Consider the following 15,539-nt stretch of genomic DNA (forward strand, 5'->3'; position numbering starts at 1 on the left):
CTGGTGGATGTAAGACCTCCTACCCTCACTGACGCAACTATGGTCAATTTGGTGTTATTCTTGTTTATAAATGCTTTCTTATCTGTCTAAAGTCTATCCGTCCTATCTATTGCCATAGCAACTGTCTGTTCGTCTGCGTGGTGTTTGAATGTAAGCCGGTCTGTACTCTTTGTGTCGTCAATTCTGTCTGTCTTATCCGTTGTTGGCGTGTGTCTGCCTGTTTGTCTAATGTGAACCAGTAAGTCAGCTGTCTGTCTGTCATGTTAGTTGCCATATTATCTATTTGTGCATGTATGAATCTGTCTATTTTTGTCAACCTCCTGTCTGTTTCACTGTCTATATTCACCCTGTGTCTATTGTAGTCATCTTCTACATGCATTCTTGTTATTATCTTTTTACCTCTTCTCCTTTTCCATGAGCCACGGGAATAAGTATACACTGTAGCTGTAAGGTCGTCTGGTAACGTTGAAACTGCGCATCCAGACGCATGATGAAACTCAGCTTCCCCCCAAATGTTATCTCTAACTATTTTCTGTTTCCCCTTCTTGATTCTTCTATTTACTCATCTTCCTTCCTTTACTAATCCAAACAACATTAAAAAAAAGTAGGCAAAGAAAAAAAGTGAGGGGAGGAGGAGGGAGCCGTAGATAACTGCAATCGTGGGCTGACAGCGTACAGCGAATGGGGGTGCGCCAAGTCCGTAGACTTGCATCGTTTTCCAGCGTAAATAAAATGGTTATGTAATGGTTTCCTAAAGAAACCATCGATATAGGACCAGGTTTGTTCCACTCTACGATTTTTTGGGGGGGATTTTTCCACCAAGTTTGATGAAAAACGATTGTGCCGTTTCGGCTGCCCAGAACACACACACACACACGCGCGCCTAGTGCTATTATATATATATATATATATATATATATATATATATATATATATATATATATATATATATATATATATATATATATATATATATATATATATATAGAGAGAGAGAGAGAGAGAGAGAGAGAGAGAGAGAGAGAGATAAAAAAAAAAAAAAAGAGAGAGAGAGAGAGAGAGAGAGAGAGAGAGAGAGAGAGAGAGAGAGAGAGAGTTACAGAATCACTGACCCAGAACACAAACAAATATATATATATATATATATATATATATATATAATCAACACTCAACCACCAGGATTCAACCCACGCCCACAAGCCTATAGATCAGATCAGAACGCTAACCATGGGACCACCAGGATACTAAAAGCAGTCCCAGACTATATTTCACACAAAGCCTGTTCAACGAGCTATGCCGAACTCTAATGGGGACCACCACCATATCACTTAGGTGTCAGAGGACGTCAACAACCGCCCAAAACACGAGGATCCATATATTCATTAGCCAACAATAAATGCTGACTTCTAAACATACAATCAACACTCAACCCGCCAGGATCTGAACTCACGCCCACAAGCCCATGATCGTGACGAACGCCAACCGCTGACCACCAGACACTAAAAGCAGTCCCTAGACTTTGTTATATTTCACACAAAGCCCGTTCAACGAGCCCAGGCGCCGTGAATCCCTCAATGGAATTCACCGCATCACTAAAGTGGTCAGCAGAACGCCACCAAATCCGGCTTCAAACACGAGGATCCATATATCACCAGCCCAACAAAGACGCGGACTTCACACACAATCAACACCAACCCTCCAGTATTCAAAACCACGCCCACAAGCGCCCATGACTGTGACCGGGAACGCTAACCGCTGGACCACCAGGATAATAAAGAAACCTTGTAGACTTTTGTTATATTTCACAAAAGCCTGTTCAACGAGCTTATGGCGCCGTGAACCTTCTAATGGACCACCCAATTACCTAGGGTGGTCAGAGTAACGTTTTACCAAACCGGCTTCGAAACACGAGATCCATAATATTTATTAGCCCAATAAAGCAGGACTTCTACATACAATCAACAATTTCAACCCGCCAGGATTCGAACCCACGGCCCACTTAACATGATGATCAGAACGCTAACCGCTGGACCACCAGGATACTAAAGCAGTCCTAGACTTTGTTATATTTCACACAAAGCCTGTTCAACGAGCTTATGGCGTGAACTCTAATGGGGACCACCTGTACTACTTAGGTGGTCAGATAACGTTTTACCAAATCCGCTTCGAAACACGAGGATCCATATATATTTACCCAATAGCATTGCGGACTTCAAATCAACACCTCAACCCGCCAGGATTCGAAACCACTGCCCACAAGCCTATGACTGTGACCGGGGAACGCTAACTGCTGGACCACCAGGATAATAAAAGCAGTCCTAGACTTTTGTTATATTTCACACAAAGCCTGTTCAACGAGCTTATGGCGCCGTGAACCCTAATGACCACCGCATCACTTCGGTGGTCAGAGTAACGTTTACCAACCGGCTTCGAAAACACGAGGATCCATATATATTTATTAGCCCAATAAAGCACGCGGACTTCTACATACAATCAACACCTCAACCCGCCAGATTCGAACCAACAGCCCATAAGGGCACTTTGATCAGAATTCACTGCCGACAACCATGATACAAAAAGAACCAGACTTTGTTGAACAATATGCCCAACAAGCTTAGGCGACTGAACTTCATCGGGGACCAACTGCATAACGGTCACAGAACTCATACCAAATCCACTTGAAACACGAATCCAAATACCCATTAGCCAACAGCTATTGACTTTACATACAACAACACTCAACCTGCCAGTAACACGCTCCCATTATATCCACACAAGCCACGAAACACTATAAATACATAATATTATATATATATATATATATATATATATATATATATATATATATATATATATCATATATATATATATATATATATATATATATATATATATATATATATATATATATATATATATATATATATATATATATATATATATATGCAAGTAAATCACTAGGTGATTTAGAGTACAAGATAAACACTATGCTATTGTACTCCATACTCAGTGAGTACAGACTAAACTCACCACCTGAAGATGTGAATTATGAAAGCGCTTACTTGTGTTTTTCCTTGTTATATATATATATATATATATATATATATATATATATATATATATATATACATATATATATATATATATATATATATAACAAAAATTGAATTTTAAAGCTGGCTGCTTTCTTGATATCGTTTAGAAATATGTCATTGTGCAGCAGAAAAGTCCGAGATCTGAGCTATGTCAGGTGAGGTATAAAATGAAAACAAGAGCCAGTAATTTTGGCTTTGAAGTCCAAGCCTGTCTTGCTCGACTTCACGAAAACTTTATTATGTTGAACGTCGGTGCTATGTCCAAAACTCATTCCATAATCCGAAACCGAAATAGGCTCGTATGTCTGGTATCATCCCCAGCTAAGTTTGCTGCATGACACTTCCAATTTAATTGAGTTTTGTTTGTCAGCTTATCAACGAGATTTGTTATGCTGGGCTGCTACCACAGGATTATCTTAGACTTCAATTTCAGCCGTATTTGAAAATTGCTGTATCGAAGTATTTTATGGCACTGACCGTAGAGACGGAATGGGGAGAGGTGAAACTGGTGACGGTAATCCAGGCTCACAGCCTACCTTCATGGCTGTAAACCCAGTCCAGTCTGCAGAACCCAATGTCTGTGAGACCCAGGTTGATGAATACTTGAGTCCATCCAGCATCAGCTGCTAATCAAAAACAGAGGAACTTGTTTCTACAGACATGACACCTTCATTAGAGTCCCTGTCTGATTCTCCAATGTGTGTAGTCATTATTATTTTATTCATTTTCGCACACTCTGACATCTTGTGCAAAGCGAATGCAGAAGGCACACAGCTCCTCGCGAAGCATAAGGAGCTCCATACACTAACTGCAAGTGCTGAGGCCAATGTTAGAAGATAATAATTACTTTTTTTTACGGGAACAACCCATCCAGACACAGGCTGACCACACCAAAAAAAAAATAAGAATAAAAAAAAATAGAAAAGGAAAAGGTTATATTAATCTACACCACGAAGATGCCGGAAAACCAGCTATTTGAAGCGAGACATTGTATAAGTATGGAAACACAGAAGGCAGTCCATTCCACAGTTTGGTAGTGTGAGGAAAGAAAGATGTACTATAACTGGTTATTCTAGTGTGACCGACATCCAGAGAGAAATGGTGGGCACCGCGGGCAAGACGAGTGTTACGAGCCCACGGCCTTGCCGGCGGTACTCGGGATGCCAATTCCACTGAACATTGCCTGTTAAAGTGCCTGGAAGAGAGAGAGAGTGAAGCAACATTGTGGCTAAGAAAAAGGGACAAAAGATTGTCGACTAAAGGAAAGGAGTTAATAATACGAAATGCCTTTGATTCCACCCTATCTAACAGTTGGATAGAAGAAGAGCCACCTCAGATATGAGAGCAGTACTTCAAGTTAGGACGAATGAATCCCTTATATTCTTGAAGTACCTGTAACTGCTCAGGAGTGAAGAAGCTATGGCATCTGTACAGCATTCCCAGCTTTCGGGAGGCAGCTATGTTATGGATGTGTGACTTTCATGACATATGAGAGGAAATGGTGAGGCCTAGCATATCTATTTTAGAATTTGGCAGAAGGATTGCATCCTGAAATGTGATTGGTGGGAGATCTACAGTATTGAAAACGCATAATTGATAAATACTGTGTTTTTTAACTATTGAATTTAACCAAGATTCTACCTCACCATTCGGAGATGCAGCACAATTCCGCATTGATAGATGAAATGATATCAGCTCTAGAAACAGATCTAGTTTGAGAATGAGGGGGAAGGGAAAAATGTGACGAGTGAAGAGTAGAATCATCGGCGTAAGAATGGATAGAATTAGTCGTAGTTTGAAGTAATTCATTGATAAAAAGAAGGAAGAGAGTAGGTGAAAGAACAGAACCTTGTGAGACACCACTATTGGTAGAAAAGGAGCGAGAGATCAATCCCTCGACAACAACTGCCATGGATCGGGTCTCAAGGAAGCTAGAAATTAGAGAACAAAGTGGGTGAGAGAAACCATAAGAGGGAAGTTTAGAAAGCAAAGACTTGTGCCATACTTTGCCAAATGCTTTGGAGATGTCTAGGGCCACGACGAAAGCTTCCCCATAATCCCTAAGTTACACCTAATTAAGGAAGATTCCAAATAATGTCCAGTGATGGGGCCTGTATCTAGGAGAAGGGACATGTAGTCAGGAAGGGATGATGTAATGTTGAATGTGTATACATTTTGTTCAGGAAGATGTATAGATATATTACCCTGGAGGTATGTGTGTGGATATATTTTGTCCATGTGAATGTCTATGTGAGCAATCGGGGGGGATGCTCTATATTGTCTGGCTGAGATTGGATACATACAGTATAATATACGGTCCACTGTGAAGGTCTGCTGCGGGCATTTATGTTCCGTGTTCCCGTTAGTGAATTTCTCATAAATTGACAGACCAACATCAACGCGCCTATGTGTTTCGGTTCATAGTAAAACCACTCTTCTCTCAGAATGAAGCATTTATTTGATACATCATGGTCATGAAGTATGAGCGCCTTCCAAAACTCTTTTTAAGTTGGTTATGTGGATAATGCAGACATTTGTCTCTGTGAGCCTTGAACTCATAACCTGGTGACAATAATATTGTTTTGACCTAAATATGGGCGAAGTCAAGTAGAGTCAGGTGAACAGGTGTGGCGGTGAGGGAGAGACAAAGAGGCTCCTTATATTTTAATGCTTGTTGGAGAAGGAGTGTAGCGCTGGTGGAGGTTTTGGTGCTGGAGTTGATTGAGGGATGGAGAAGGACGTTTGAAGGCCAGATAGATCACATTGTCGAGGGGAGGATCATCACTGTCTCCCCCGCTGCTGGGCAGGAGGTCGGAAGTGTCGTCTGTCTCCTCCTCAGTAGACTCCTGCACTAGCGGGGAGAGGACAGAGGATAGCGAAGGCGGGTCCTTGTAGAAGGCAGGGTCGGTCTTGGATTCGGCAAGGGCGCGGGAGAGTAAGTGTAGAATCTGTGAGAGATGAGAGTCCTTGGTACCACTCACGTCGGGCTTCAGCAGGCCCTCAAGTGCCATGGAGTCAGCCTCATTGACGCCTGCACTGCTGAGGAGACAACAAATGGTATAACACCCTAAAAAGGAACATCATAACTACATAAACAATATCATCTTGAAAGTTATTTTATAGCTCTGTCCTCCAGCACTGTGGTTAGCAGTCACGATCGATTCCCCTCCTTATTTACTGATTTTTTTTTCACATAGCGACGTTGTTCGTATGTGCTTTTGTTCAATCAGTAGTGAAATTCCCTCTCCCTGGCATTTCTGTAGTACACCAACGAACCACTAGTATTTCTATAGAGCACTACAGCTGTACTTTAGGTACCCATTCACAGCTGGCAGAACTGGGGTTACCCCGGACGCGAACAAATGACATTTAGGACAAGAGGCGAGTGTTGCAGTCAGGACACTCTCCCATACCTCTAAGTCCTCTGTAATACCTTCAAGACTTCTTCCATATCTGTAAGACCTTCAAACTTGCCTACACAGTATTATCCAAACTATTCAGGACATCTTATTGGCCTCCTCTTTAACCTCCCAGGACCTCCTCAAGTCCTTCGTATCTCAGTTCCACTTCAGGGACAACAGACAGACTTCCAGGGCTTCCATCAGACCTCATTTACGTCTCAAAATACAATCTTCAAGACCTTCTGCAACACCTGTGAGTGAAGGTGACTCACCTGTGAGTGAAGGTGACTCACCTGTGAGTGAAGGTGACTCACAGGTGAGTGGAGGCGACTCACAGGTGAGTGGAGGTGACTCACAGGTGAGTGGAGGTGACTCACAGATGAGTGGAGGTGCCTCACCTGTGAGCGGAGGCGACTCACCTGTGAGTGGAGGTGACTTACAAGTGAGTAAAGGTGACTCACAGGTGCGTGGAGATGACTCACCTGTGAGCGGAGGTGACTCACCTGTGAGTGGAGGTGACTCACCTGTGAGTGGAGGCGACTCGCCTGTGAGTGGAGGTGACTCGCCTGTGAGTGGAGGTGACTCGCCTGTGAGTGGAGGTACTCGCCTGTGAGTGGAGGTGACTCACCTGAGAGTGGAGGTGACTCGAATGTGAGTGGAGGTGACTCGCCTGGGAGTGGAGGTGACTCGCGTGGGAGTGGAGGTGACTCACCTGGGAGTGCAGGTGGCTCACCTGTGAATGGAGGTGACTCACCTGGGAGTTAAGGCGACTCACCTGGGAGTGCAGGTGGCTCACTTTGGAAGTGGAGGTGACTCACTTTGGAGTGAAGGCGACTCACCTGGGAGTGGAGGTGACTTACCTGGGAGTGGAGGTGGCTCACTTGGAAGTGGAGGTGGCTCACCTGGGAGTGGAGGTGGCTCACCTTGGAGTGAAGGCGACTTACAGGTGAGTAGAGGTGACTCACAGGTGCGTTGAGGTGACTCACCTGTGAGTGGAGGTGACTCACCTGGGAGTGGAGGCGACTCACCTGTCAGTGGAGGTGACTCACGTGTGAGTGGAGGTGACTCACCTATGAGTAGAGGTGACTCACCTGTGAGTAGAGGTGACTTACAGGTGAGTAGAGGTGACTCACAGGTGCGTTGAGGTGACTCACCTGTGAGTGGAGGTGACTCACCTGTGAGTGGAGGCGACTCACCTGTGAGTGGAGGTGAGTCACCTGTGAGTGGAGGTGACGTACATGTGAGAAGAGGTGACTCACAGGTGCGTGGAGGTGACTCACCTGTGAGTAGAGGTGACTCACCTGTGAGTGGAGTTGACTCACCTGTGAGTGGAGGTGACTCACCTGGGAGTGGAAGTGGCTAACTTGGGAGTGGAGGTGGCTCACCTGGGAGTGGAGGTGGCTCATCTGTGAGTGGAGGTGACTCACATGTGAGCGGAGGTGACTCACCTGTGAGTGGAGGTGACTCACCTGTGAATGGAGGTGACTCACCTGTGAGTGGAGGTGACTCACCTTGGAGTGAAGGCGACTCACCTGGGAGTGGAGGTGACTCACCTGTGAGTGGAGGTGACTCACCTGTGAGTGGAGGTGACTTACATGTCAGTAGAGGTGATTCACCTGTGAGTGGAGGTGACTCGACTGGGAGCGGAGGTGGCTCACTTGGGAGTGGAGGTGTCTCACCTGGGAGTGGAGGTGGCTCACCTGAGTGGAGGTGACTCACCTGTGAGCACCTGTGAGTGACTCACCTGTGGTGGAGGTGACTCACCTGTGAGTGGAGGTGACTCACCTGTGAGTGGAGGTGACTTACATGTGAGTTGGGAGTGACTCACAGGTGCGTGGAGGTGACTCACCTGTGGTGGAGTCACCTGTGGTGGAGGTGAGTGAGTGGAGGTGACTCGCCCTGTGGTGGAGGTGACTCGCCTGTGAGTGAGTGACTCGCCCTGTGGAGTGTGAGGTGACTCGCCTGGGTGGGAGCGTGAGAATGTAGGTGACTCACCTGGGAGTGGAGGTGGCTCACCTGGGATTGGAGGTGACTCACCTTGAAGTGAAGGCGACTCACCTGGGAGTGGAGGTGACTCACCTGGGAATGGAGGTGGCTCACTTGGGGGTGGAGGTGGCTCACGTGACAGTGGAGGTGGTTCACCTTGGAGTGAAGGCGACTCACCTGGGAGTGGGTGACTCACTTGGGAATGGAGGTGGCTCACTTGGGAATGGAGGTGTCTCACCTGGGGTGGAGGTGGCTCACTCACCTGTGTGAGGTGACTCACGTATGAGTGGAGGTGACTCACCTGGCAGTGGAGGTGACTCACCTGGGAGTGGAGGTGGCTCACTTGGGAGTGGAGGTGGTTCACCTTGGAGTGAAGGCGACTCACCTGGCAGTTGAGGTGACTCACCTGGGAATGGAGGTGGCTCACTTGGGAGTGGAGGTGTCTCAGCTGGGAGTGGAGGTGGCTCACCTGTGAGTGGAGGTTACTCACGTGTGAGTGGAGGTGACTCACCTGTGAGTGGAGGTGACTCACCTGGCAGTGGAGGTGACTCACCTGGGAGTGGAGGTGACTCACCTGGCAGTGGAGGTGGCTCACTTGGGAGTGGAGGTGGCTCACTTGGGAGTGGAGGTGACTCACGGGTGAGTGGAGGTGACTCACGGGTGAGTGGAGGTGACTTACAGGTGAGTGGAGGTGACTCACAGGTGAGTGGAGGTAACTCACCTGTGAGTGGCAGTGACTCACCTGTGAGTGGCGGTGACTCACCTGTGAGTGGAGGTAACTCGCCTGTGAGTGGAGGTACTCACCTGTGAGTGAAGGTGACTCACCTGTGAGTGGAAGTGACTCACCAGTGAGTGGAGGTGACTCGCCTGTGAGTGGAGGTGACTCACGGGTGAGTGGAGGTGACTTACAGGTGAGTGAAGGTGACTCACCTGTGAGTGGAGGTGACTCACCTAGGAGTGGAAGTGGCTAACTTGGGAGTGGAGGTGGCTCACCTGGGAGTGGAGGTGGCTCACCTGTGAGTGGAGGTGACTCACATGTGAGCGGAGATGACTCACCTGTGAGTGGAGGTGACTCACCTGTGAATGGAGGTGACTCACCTGTGAGTGGAGGTGACTCACCTGTGGGCGGAGGTGACTCACCTGTGAGTGGAGGTGACTTACATGTCAGTGAGGTGATTCACCTGTGAGTGGAGGTGACTCACCTGGGGCAGGAGGGGCTCACTTGGGAGTGGAGGTGTCTCACCTGGGGAATGGAGGTGGCTCACCTGGTGGAGGTGACTCACCTATGAGGTGACTCACCTGAGTGGAGGTGACTCACCTGTGAGGTGGAGTGAGTGGAGGTGACTCACCTGTGAGTGGAGGTGACTTACATGTGAGTGGAGGTGACTCACAGGTGCGTGGATGTGACTCACCTGTGAGTGGAGGTGACTTACATGTCAGTAGAGGTGACTCGCCTGTAGTGGAGGTGACTCTGCCTGGGAGTGGAAGCGACTCGCGTGGGTGGAGGTGGCTCACCTGGGAGTGGAGGTGACTCACCTGGGAGTGAAGGCGACTCACCTGGGAGTGGAGGTGACTCACCTGGGAATGGAGGTCGCTCACTTGGGAGTGGAGGTGGCTCACGTGAGAGTGGAGGTGGTTCACCTTGGAGTGAAGGCGACTCACCTGGGAGTGGAGGTGACTCACCTGGGAATGGAGGTGGCTCACTTGGGAGTGGAGGTGGCTCACTTGGGAGTGGAGGTGGTTCACCTTGGAGTGAAGGCGACTCACCTGGCAGTTGAGGTGACTCACCTGGGAGTGGAGGTGGCTCACTTGGGAGTGGAGGTGTCTCACCTGGGAGTGGAGGTGGCTCACCTGTGAGTGGAGGTTACTCACGTGTGAGTGGAGGTGACTCACCTGTGAGTGGAGGTGACTCACCTGGCAGTGGAGGTGACTCACCTGGGAGTGGAGGTGACTCACCTGGCAGTGGAGGTGGCTCACTTGGGAGTGGAGGTGACTCACAGGTGAGTGGAGGTGACTCACAGGTGAGTGGAGGTGACTCACGGGTGAGTGGAGGTGACTTACAGGTGAGTGGAGGTGACTCACCTGTGAGTGGCGGTGACTCACCTGTGAGTGGCGGTGACTCACCTGTGAGTGGAGGTAACTCGCCTGTGAGTGGAGGTACTCACCTGTGAGTGAAGGTGACTCACCTGTGAGTGGAAGTGACTCACCAGTGAGTGGAGGTGACTCGCCTGTGAGTGGAGGTGACTCACGGGTGAGTGGAGGTGACTTACAGGTGAGTGAATGTGACTCACCTGTGAGTGGTGGTGACCACCTGTGAGTGGAGTGTGATTCACCTGTGAGTGGAGGTGACTCTGCCTGTGAGTGGAGGTGACCTCGCCTGTGAGTGGAGGTGACTCTGGAGGTGAATCGCATGGGAGTGGAAGTGACTCACCTGGAAGTCGAGGTGACTTACCTGGGAGTCGAGGTGACTTACCTGGGAGTCGAGGTGACTCACCTGTGAGTGGAGGTGACTCGCCTGTGAGTGGACGTGACTCACCTGGGAGTCGAGGTGACTCACCTGGGAGTCGAGGTGACTTACCTGGTGGTGGGGTGACTTACCTGGGGGTGGAGGTGACTCACCTGGGAGTGGAGGTGACTCACCTGGGAGTGGAGGTGCTTACCTGGGAGTGGAGGTGACTCACCTGGGAGTGGTGAGGGAGGAGGTGGCTCACTTGGGAGTGGAGGTGGCTCACCTGGGAGGAGTAGCTCACCTGGGAGAGGAGATGGCTTACCTGGGGTGGAGGTGGCTCACCTGGGAGGAGGTGGTTCACCTGGGAGGGAGGTGGCTTACCTGGGAGAGGAGATGGCTCACCTGGGTGTGGAGGTGGCTCACCTGGGAGTGAAGGTGGCTCACTTGGGAGTGGAGGTGACTCACCTGGGAGTGGAGGTGGCTCACATGGGAAAGGAGGTGGCTCACCTGGGGTGGAGGTGGCTCACCTGAGAGTGGAGGTGGCTCACTTGGGAGTGGAAGTGGCTCACCTGGGAGTGGAGGTGGCTCACCTGGGAGAGGAGGTGGCTCACCTGGGGTGAAGGCGCCTCACCTGGTAGTGGAGGTGGCTCACCTGGGAGTGGAGGTGGCTCACTTGGGGGTGGAGGTGGCTCACCTGGGAGTGGAGGTGGCTCACCTGGAGAGGAGGTGGCTCACTTGGGAGTGGAGGTGGCTGACCTGGGAGTGGAGGTGGCTCCCCTGGGAGTGGAGGTGGCTCACCTGGGAGTGGAGGCGGCTCACCTGGGAGTGGAGGCGGCTCTCCTGGGAGTGGCGGTGGCTCACCTGGGAGTGGAGGCGACTTACCTGGGAATGGAGGCGACTTACCTGGGAATGGAGGTGACTCACCTGTGAGAGCGAGGGTCAGCTCGGCGGCGCCTCTGGAAGTTGAAGCAGCAGGCACGGAAGTTCCTGGTGCCACATGCCGACTGACACTCAGAACCGCACGAGGTACACGACACCTCGCTACTGCTCCACGCCCATGTCCCGCCCACCAAAGCCAATGCTGTTCACCACACACGAGTTACTATGAGGCGCATTATAACGAATATATATATATATATATATATATATATATATATATATATATATATATATATATATATATATATATATATATATATATTTATATATATATATATCAGACTGTGTATAATGTGGGTTACACTGAATTTGGATAATTGTAAAATAGCGATAACTTTTTTGTTTTAGAGTTATCGGACTGGCTATAGACATGCACGTAGATAATTCTAATACATATAAAAAAATATTTCCATGCATAACATAACCTAAGTTAACCTACTTTAGGTGTAAACTGGCTACTGTATGATGATGGTAAACGACATCTTATTGAATCAGACCAAATTTTACCTTTCACGAATTATTTCCCATTCTTAGCTATAAGAACAGTGATGATCTCTGGCAAAAAGTCGGGTGTTTTTTAAGCTTAATCGGCGATTATCCTTGTTTATTTCTCGTCATTCATTCACGTTCAGAAGATAACTCCTTCCTTTATTTATTCTATTTAGCAGTTCTTCAATATTGTTTCAATTCTCACTGAGTTTCTTTCTTCTCCACAATATATCCCCTCTTTAACCCCCCCCCCCCCTTCGAGCAGACAGCTGAAGTGACTAAGTAAGCTACCCAAAACTCGCAATAATGTTATTAGCCTTTGGTCTGGCAAACACTCTGGGGTAATGTTTCTTACCGCTAGTATGGATACACTGCTCAAGTTATGTCGTGTCCAAATCTAGAGATTATGTAAACAGCAAAAGTGGAACATCCTGGCGTCTGAGAAACCCTGATCTCATTAATTTTTCCATCAATTAATAAAACTCCAGGTGGGACTCTTACCAGGTTTAGGTTCTTGTTGTGGAGGAGAACGGCCATAGTAAAACATATTTACAGTAGTAAGAATGAAGCACAAAGTTAGGGGAAATACTTGTGTGTATTTGCTAAACAACATAAACTACTCTAGTGTAGTAAGGTAGTTTAGGCTGATTCGTATCATATGGAATATAAATTATATAGGAATCGTCCTGACCCTGGCTCCTCAATTATTCGCATGTTGAGAAATTTGCCTGTGGCTGTGTATAGGAGAACGCAATTCGATATGGTGGAATGCTAATACGACTTTTTAGAACCCTCATCAGTTGTGGAAATAATTAAATAAACAATGTCTAATGACTTGTAAATTTCTTTGGAACGTCAATAGTTAAGTCTGATATCATGACATCCTCAAACCAAAGTCATGAAACACACCGCCACTATTTTCTTTAAAATTCTTATTTAAAAATATAATCTGCTCCAGCAGTCACTCGAGTGACTGATAAACAGTATACGACGCACTACAGCTTGAACTGTATGATAAGAATATTTCAGCTGCCAGATAACACTCCTGAGATTTTACATCTTATGACGTCAGTTGGGGAGGGAAGGGCGGGATCCCGCTATTGTTCCTTGTTTTAAAGAAATGTATCATAGTATAAAGCTTTACTAGTCGAAGAAAATCGCAATGAAATTGCCTTAGTATTTAATCAAGTACTTTTCCACAAAATATATAACCTCGAGAATATTGCCTGGAGGACGGGGCTAGATGTGGGCACCTGTGAGTTTATTGATTTTTGATAGTAATACATTATTTCTTGTGTAAATTCGTATTGTACGAAGTTGTCGGATCAAAGTTGTAACTTGCACAATAACTGTACTAAAGTATCGAGTACCTTTGATCATGAGCACCTATGATGACGTCACGCCTCCAGACCAAGGCTAGAATATTTTTTGCGCGATTTTTTCCACCTGGTATGGTGTTAAAAGAATTTTAGTTTATTTGTGAATTTCTGAGAATCTAGATGTAGGAATACAATCAAAGACTACACTAGTACTGTGAGGTTATGAGGTGTACTGTGTTCAGGCATTTAACTGTCACCGCTGCTACTAGTCAATACAAAATTAACAATTATACTCACATATAACTGTGTATGTTGACGGGTTGTGCGATAAACGACATGAATGAACTGAAGAATCTACAACAACGTGTAACAGTATCTACAGGCTGTGGGAGTTGTCACTCTTTCACACAACACAGAAAGTTAAAATACAAAAATTTGGACTTACCAAAAAATATAGCAAGAGAGTTCATGTCTTGTACCGGGATGACAAGCTCCACAACACCTGAGTGTACCTTCCCACTTGATGTTACCTGTGTGTGTGTGTGACTTTCGGTCTCTACCAACACATCTTGAGCTTGACCTGAGCTGGACTGGCGAGGACGACGATGATGGTAGCGTTGGCCCGACTTCTGGAGTGTGCGTCTTGCAGAGCTAGACTGAGAGTGGGTTTTAAGCTCTCTTCTCTTTTAGCAGAGGCGGCATCGTGCGCGCACCTCGTGGGTGGTGATTGGCTGGTGGCCCAACCCACCAATAGGGATCAAAATGTCTTCACGTAAATTCTTTTTGTTATTTTTTGAGGGAACTAAAACATTGTGATTGAAATTAAACATAATAAATAGTCACGTTCTCATTCATAACCCGTATTTAGAATTTTTATTTATTTCTGGATAAAATTTTCGTTTGGTCACATTCCTGTTGTCAACCTCTCAGCCAATCAAAGGCAAATATTTGGATGACGCCCCCGAGGCAAGAGCCAATTGGTGAGCTGAGATATTCAAACGTTGAAATAGACTTTTTTCTTTCTTCTGGAAGGCTTGGGTCGCTCGAGGGACCCAAGACCCGACAACTCAGCTATTCCCTGGGGTTATTGTGGCCAACGAAGCACATCCGTGGCTTCATCAGGGAGATGTTCACTGTGCCTCCAACAGGTGAGTTTTACTTGTTTATAAAAGGAGGTGGTCTATTAATAAACTTAGACACTACGTCATAGAGGGTATAATAGTCTAAATGTTTTCAACGGAAATTCGGTTGATGGATCGAGAGGTAAATATTAAATAGTTTTTGTTTTAATTTATTCACACTCTTTTTGTATACCAAGATTTTTTTATATTTCCAATGACAATGAAATTAATAGTGACGAATCCTCTCATCTTCTCTCCTGGTCCTTCTTTATGTCTTTATCGCGTCGTCGCTCACCTATCTTCTATTTATGTCCCGCACTGAGTACCGAGGAGGTCAACAGAGGTTAATCAAGTCTGTGCGTCTGACTGGACACTAAGTTCTAATAATAACTGAACTGAGAATATTAAGGTCTGAACAGTATATGGCACACAGAGTTTATATCATTCACTTCTCGGTTGGGTTAGATTATGATCGTTCTCCTCCGTTCAACGTTAATCAAGGCAATTAGTCCAGGTTTACGGACTGGAGAGTGGCCTCCAATGTGTTACAGTTCTGGCCAGTATATGTTACAGTTGTGGCCAACATGTGTTACAGTTGTGACCAGTATGTGTTACAGTTGTGGCCAGTATGTGTTACATTTGGGGCCAGTATATGTTACAGTTCTGGCCAGTATGTGTTACAGTTGTGGCCAGTATATGTTACAGTTGTGGCCAGCATATGTTACAGTTGTGGCCAGTAT

General features: G+C 46.7%; 1 protein-coding gene across 2 annotated transcripts; it reads right to left on the minus strand.

Annotated features, from left to right (window-relative positions):
* Positions 1 to 5,535: 5,535 nt before the first annotated feature.
* LOC121862552 lies at positions 5,536 to 14,320 on the minus strand. Of its 2 annotated transcripts, none has more exons than XM_042360858.1 (3): positions 14,124 to 14,320; positions 11,856 to 12,012; positions 5,536 to 6,131 (listed from the first exon to the last, which is right to left on the minus strand). In XM_042360858.1, exons 1-3 carry the CDS (start codon positions 14,146 to 14,148, stop codon positions 5,753 to 5,755), a joined length of 561 nt encoding a protein of 186 aa, XP_042216792.1. In that variant the 5' UTR covers positions 14,149 to 14,320; the 3' UTR covers positions 5,536 to 5,752. The 2 variants fall into 2 exon arrangements, with proteins under 2 accessions (XP_042216792.1, XP_042216791.1); XM_042360857.1 differs by having other exon boundaries at positions 5,536 to 6,134.
* Between the last annotated feature and the right edge of the window lie 1,219 nt (positions 14,321 to 15,539).

The sequence above is a fragment of the Homarus americanus genome, unplaced genomic scaffold, assembly GCF_018991925.1.
Source record: "Homarus americanus isolate GMGI-L3 unplaced genomic scaffold, GMGI_Hamer_2.0 scaffold31037, whole genome shotgun sequence".
In the NCBI taxonomy this organism is placed as follows: Eukaryota; Metazoa; Arthropoda; class Malacostraca; order Decapoda; family Nephropidae; genus Homarus; species Homarus americanus.

Excerpts from the sequence above, each read along its gene's own strand:
- LOC121862552 (XM_042360857.1), bottom strand. The coding sequence starts at position 14,148 with ATGAACTCTCTTGCTATATTTTTTG. Across the intron at positions 12,013-14,123 it reads CTCTCTTGCTATATTTTTTG|CATTGGCTTTGGTGGGCGGG; the intron begins GTAAGTCCAAAT and ends TGTGGTGAACAG. Across the intron at positions 6,135-11,855 it reads GCTGACCCTCGCTCTCACAG|CAGTGCAGGCGTCAATGAGG; the intron begins GTGAGTCACCTC and ends TTGTCTCCTCAG.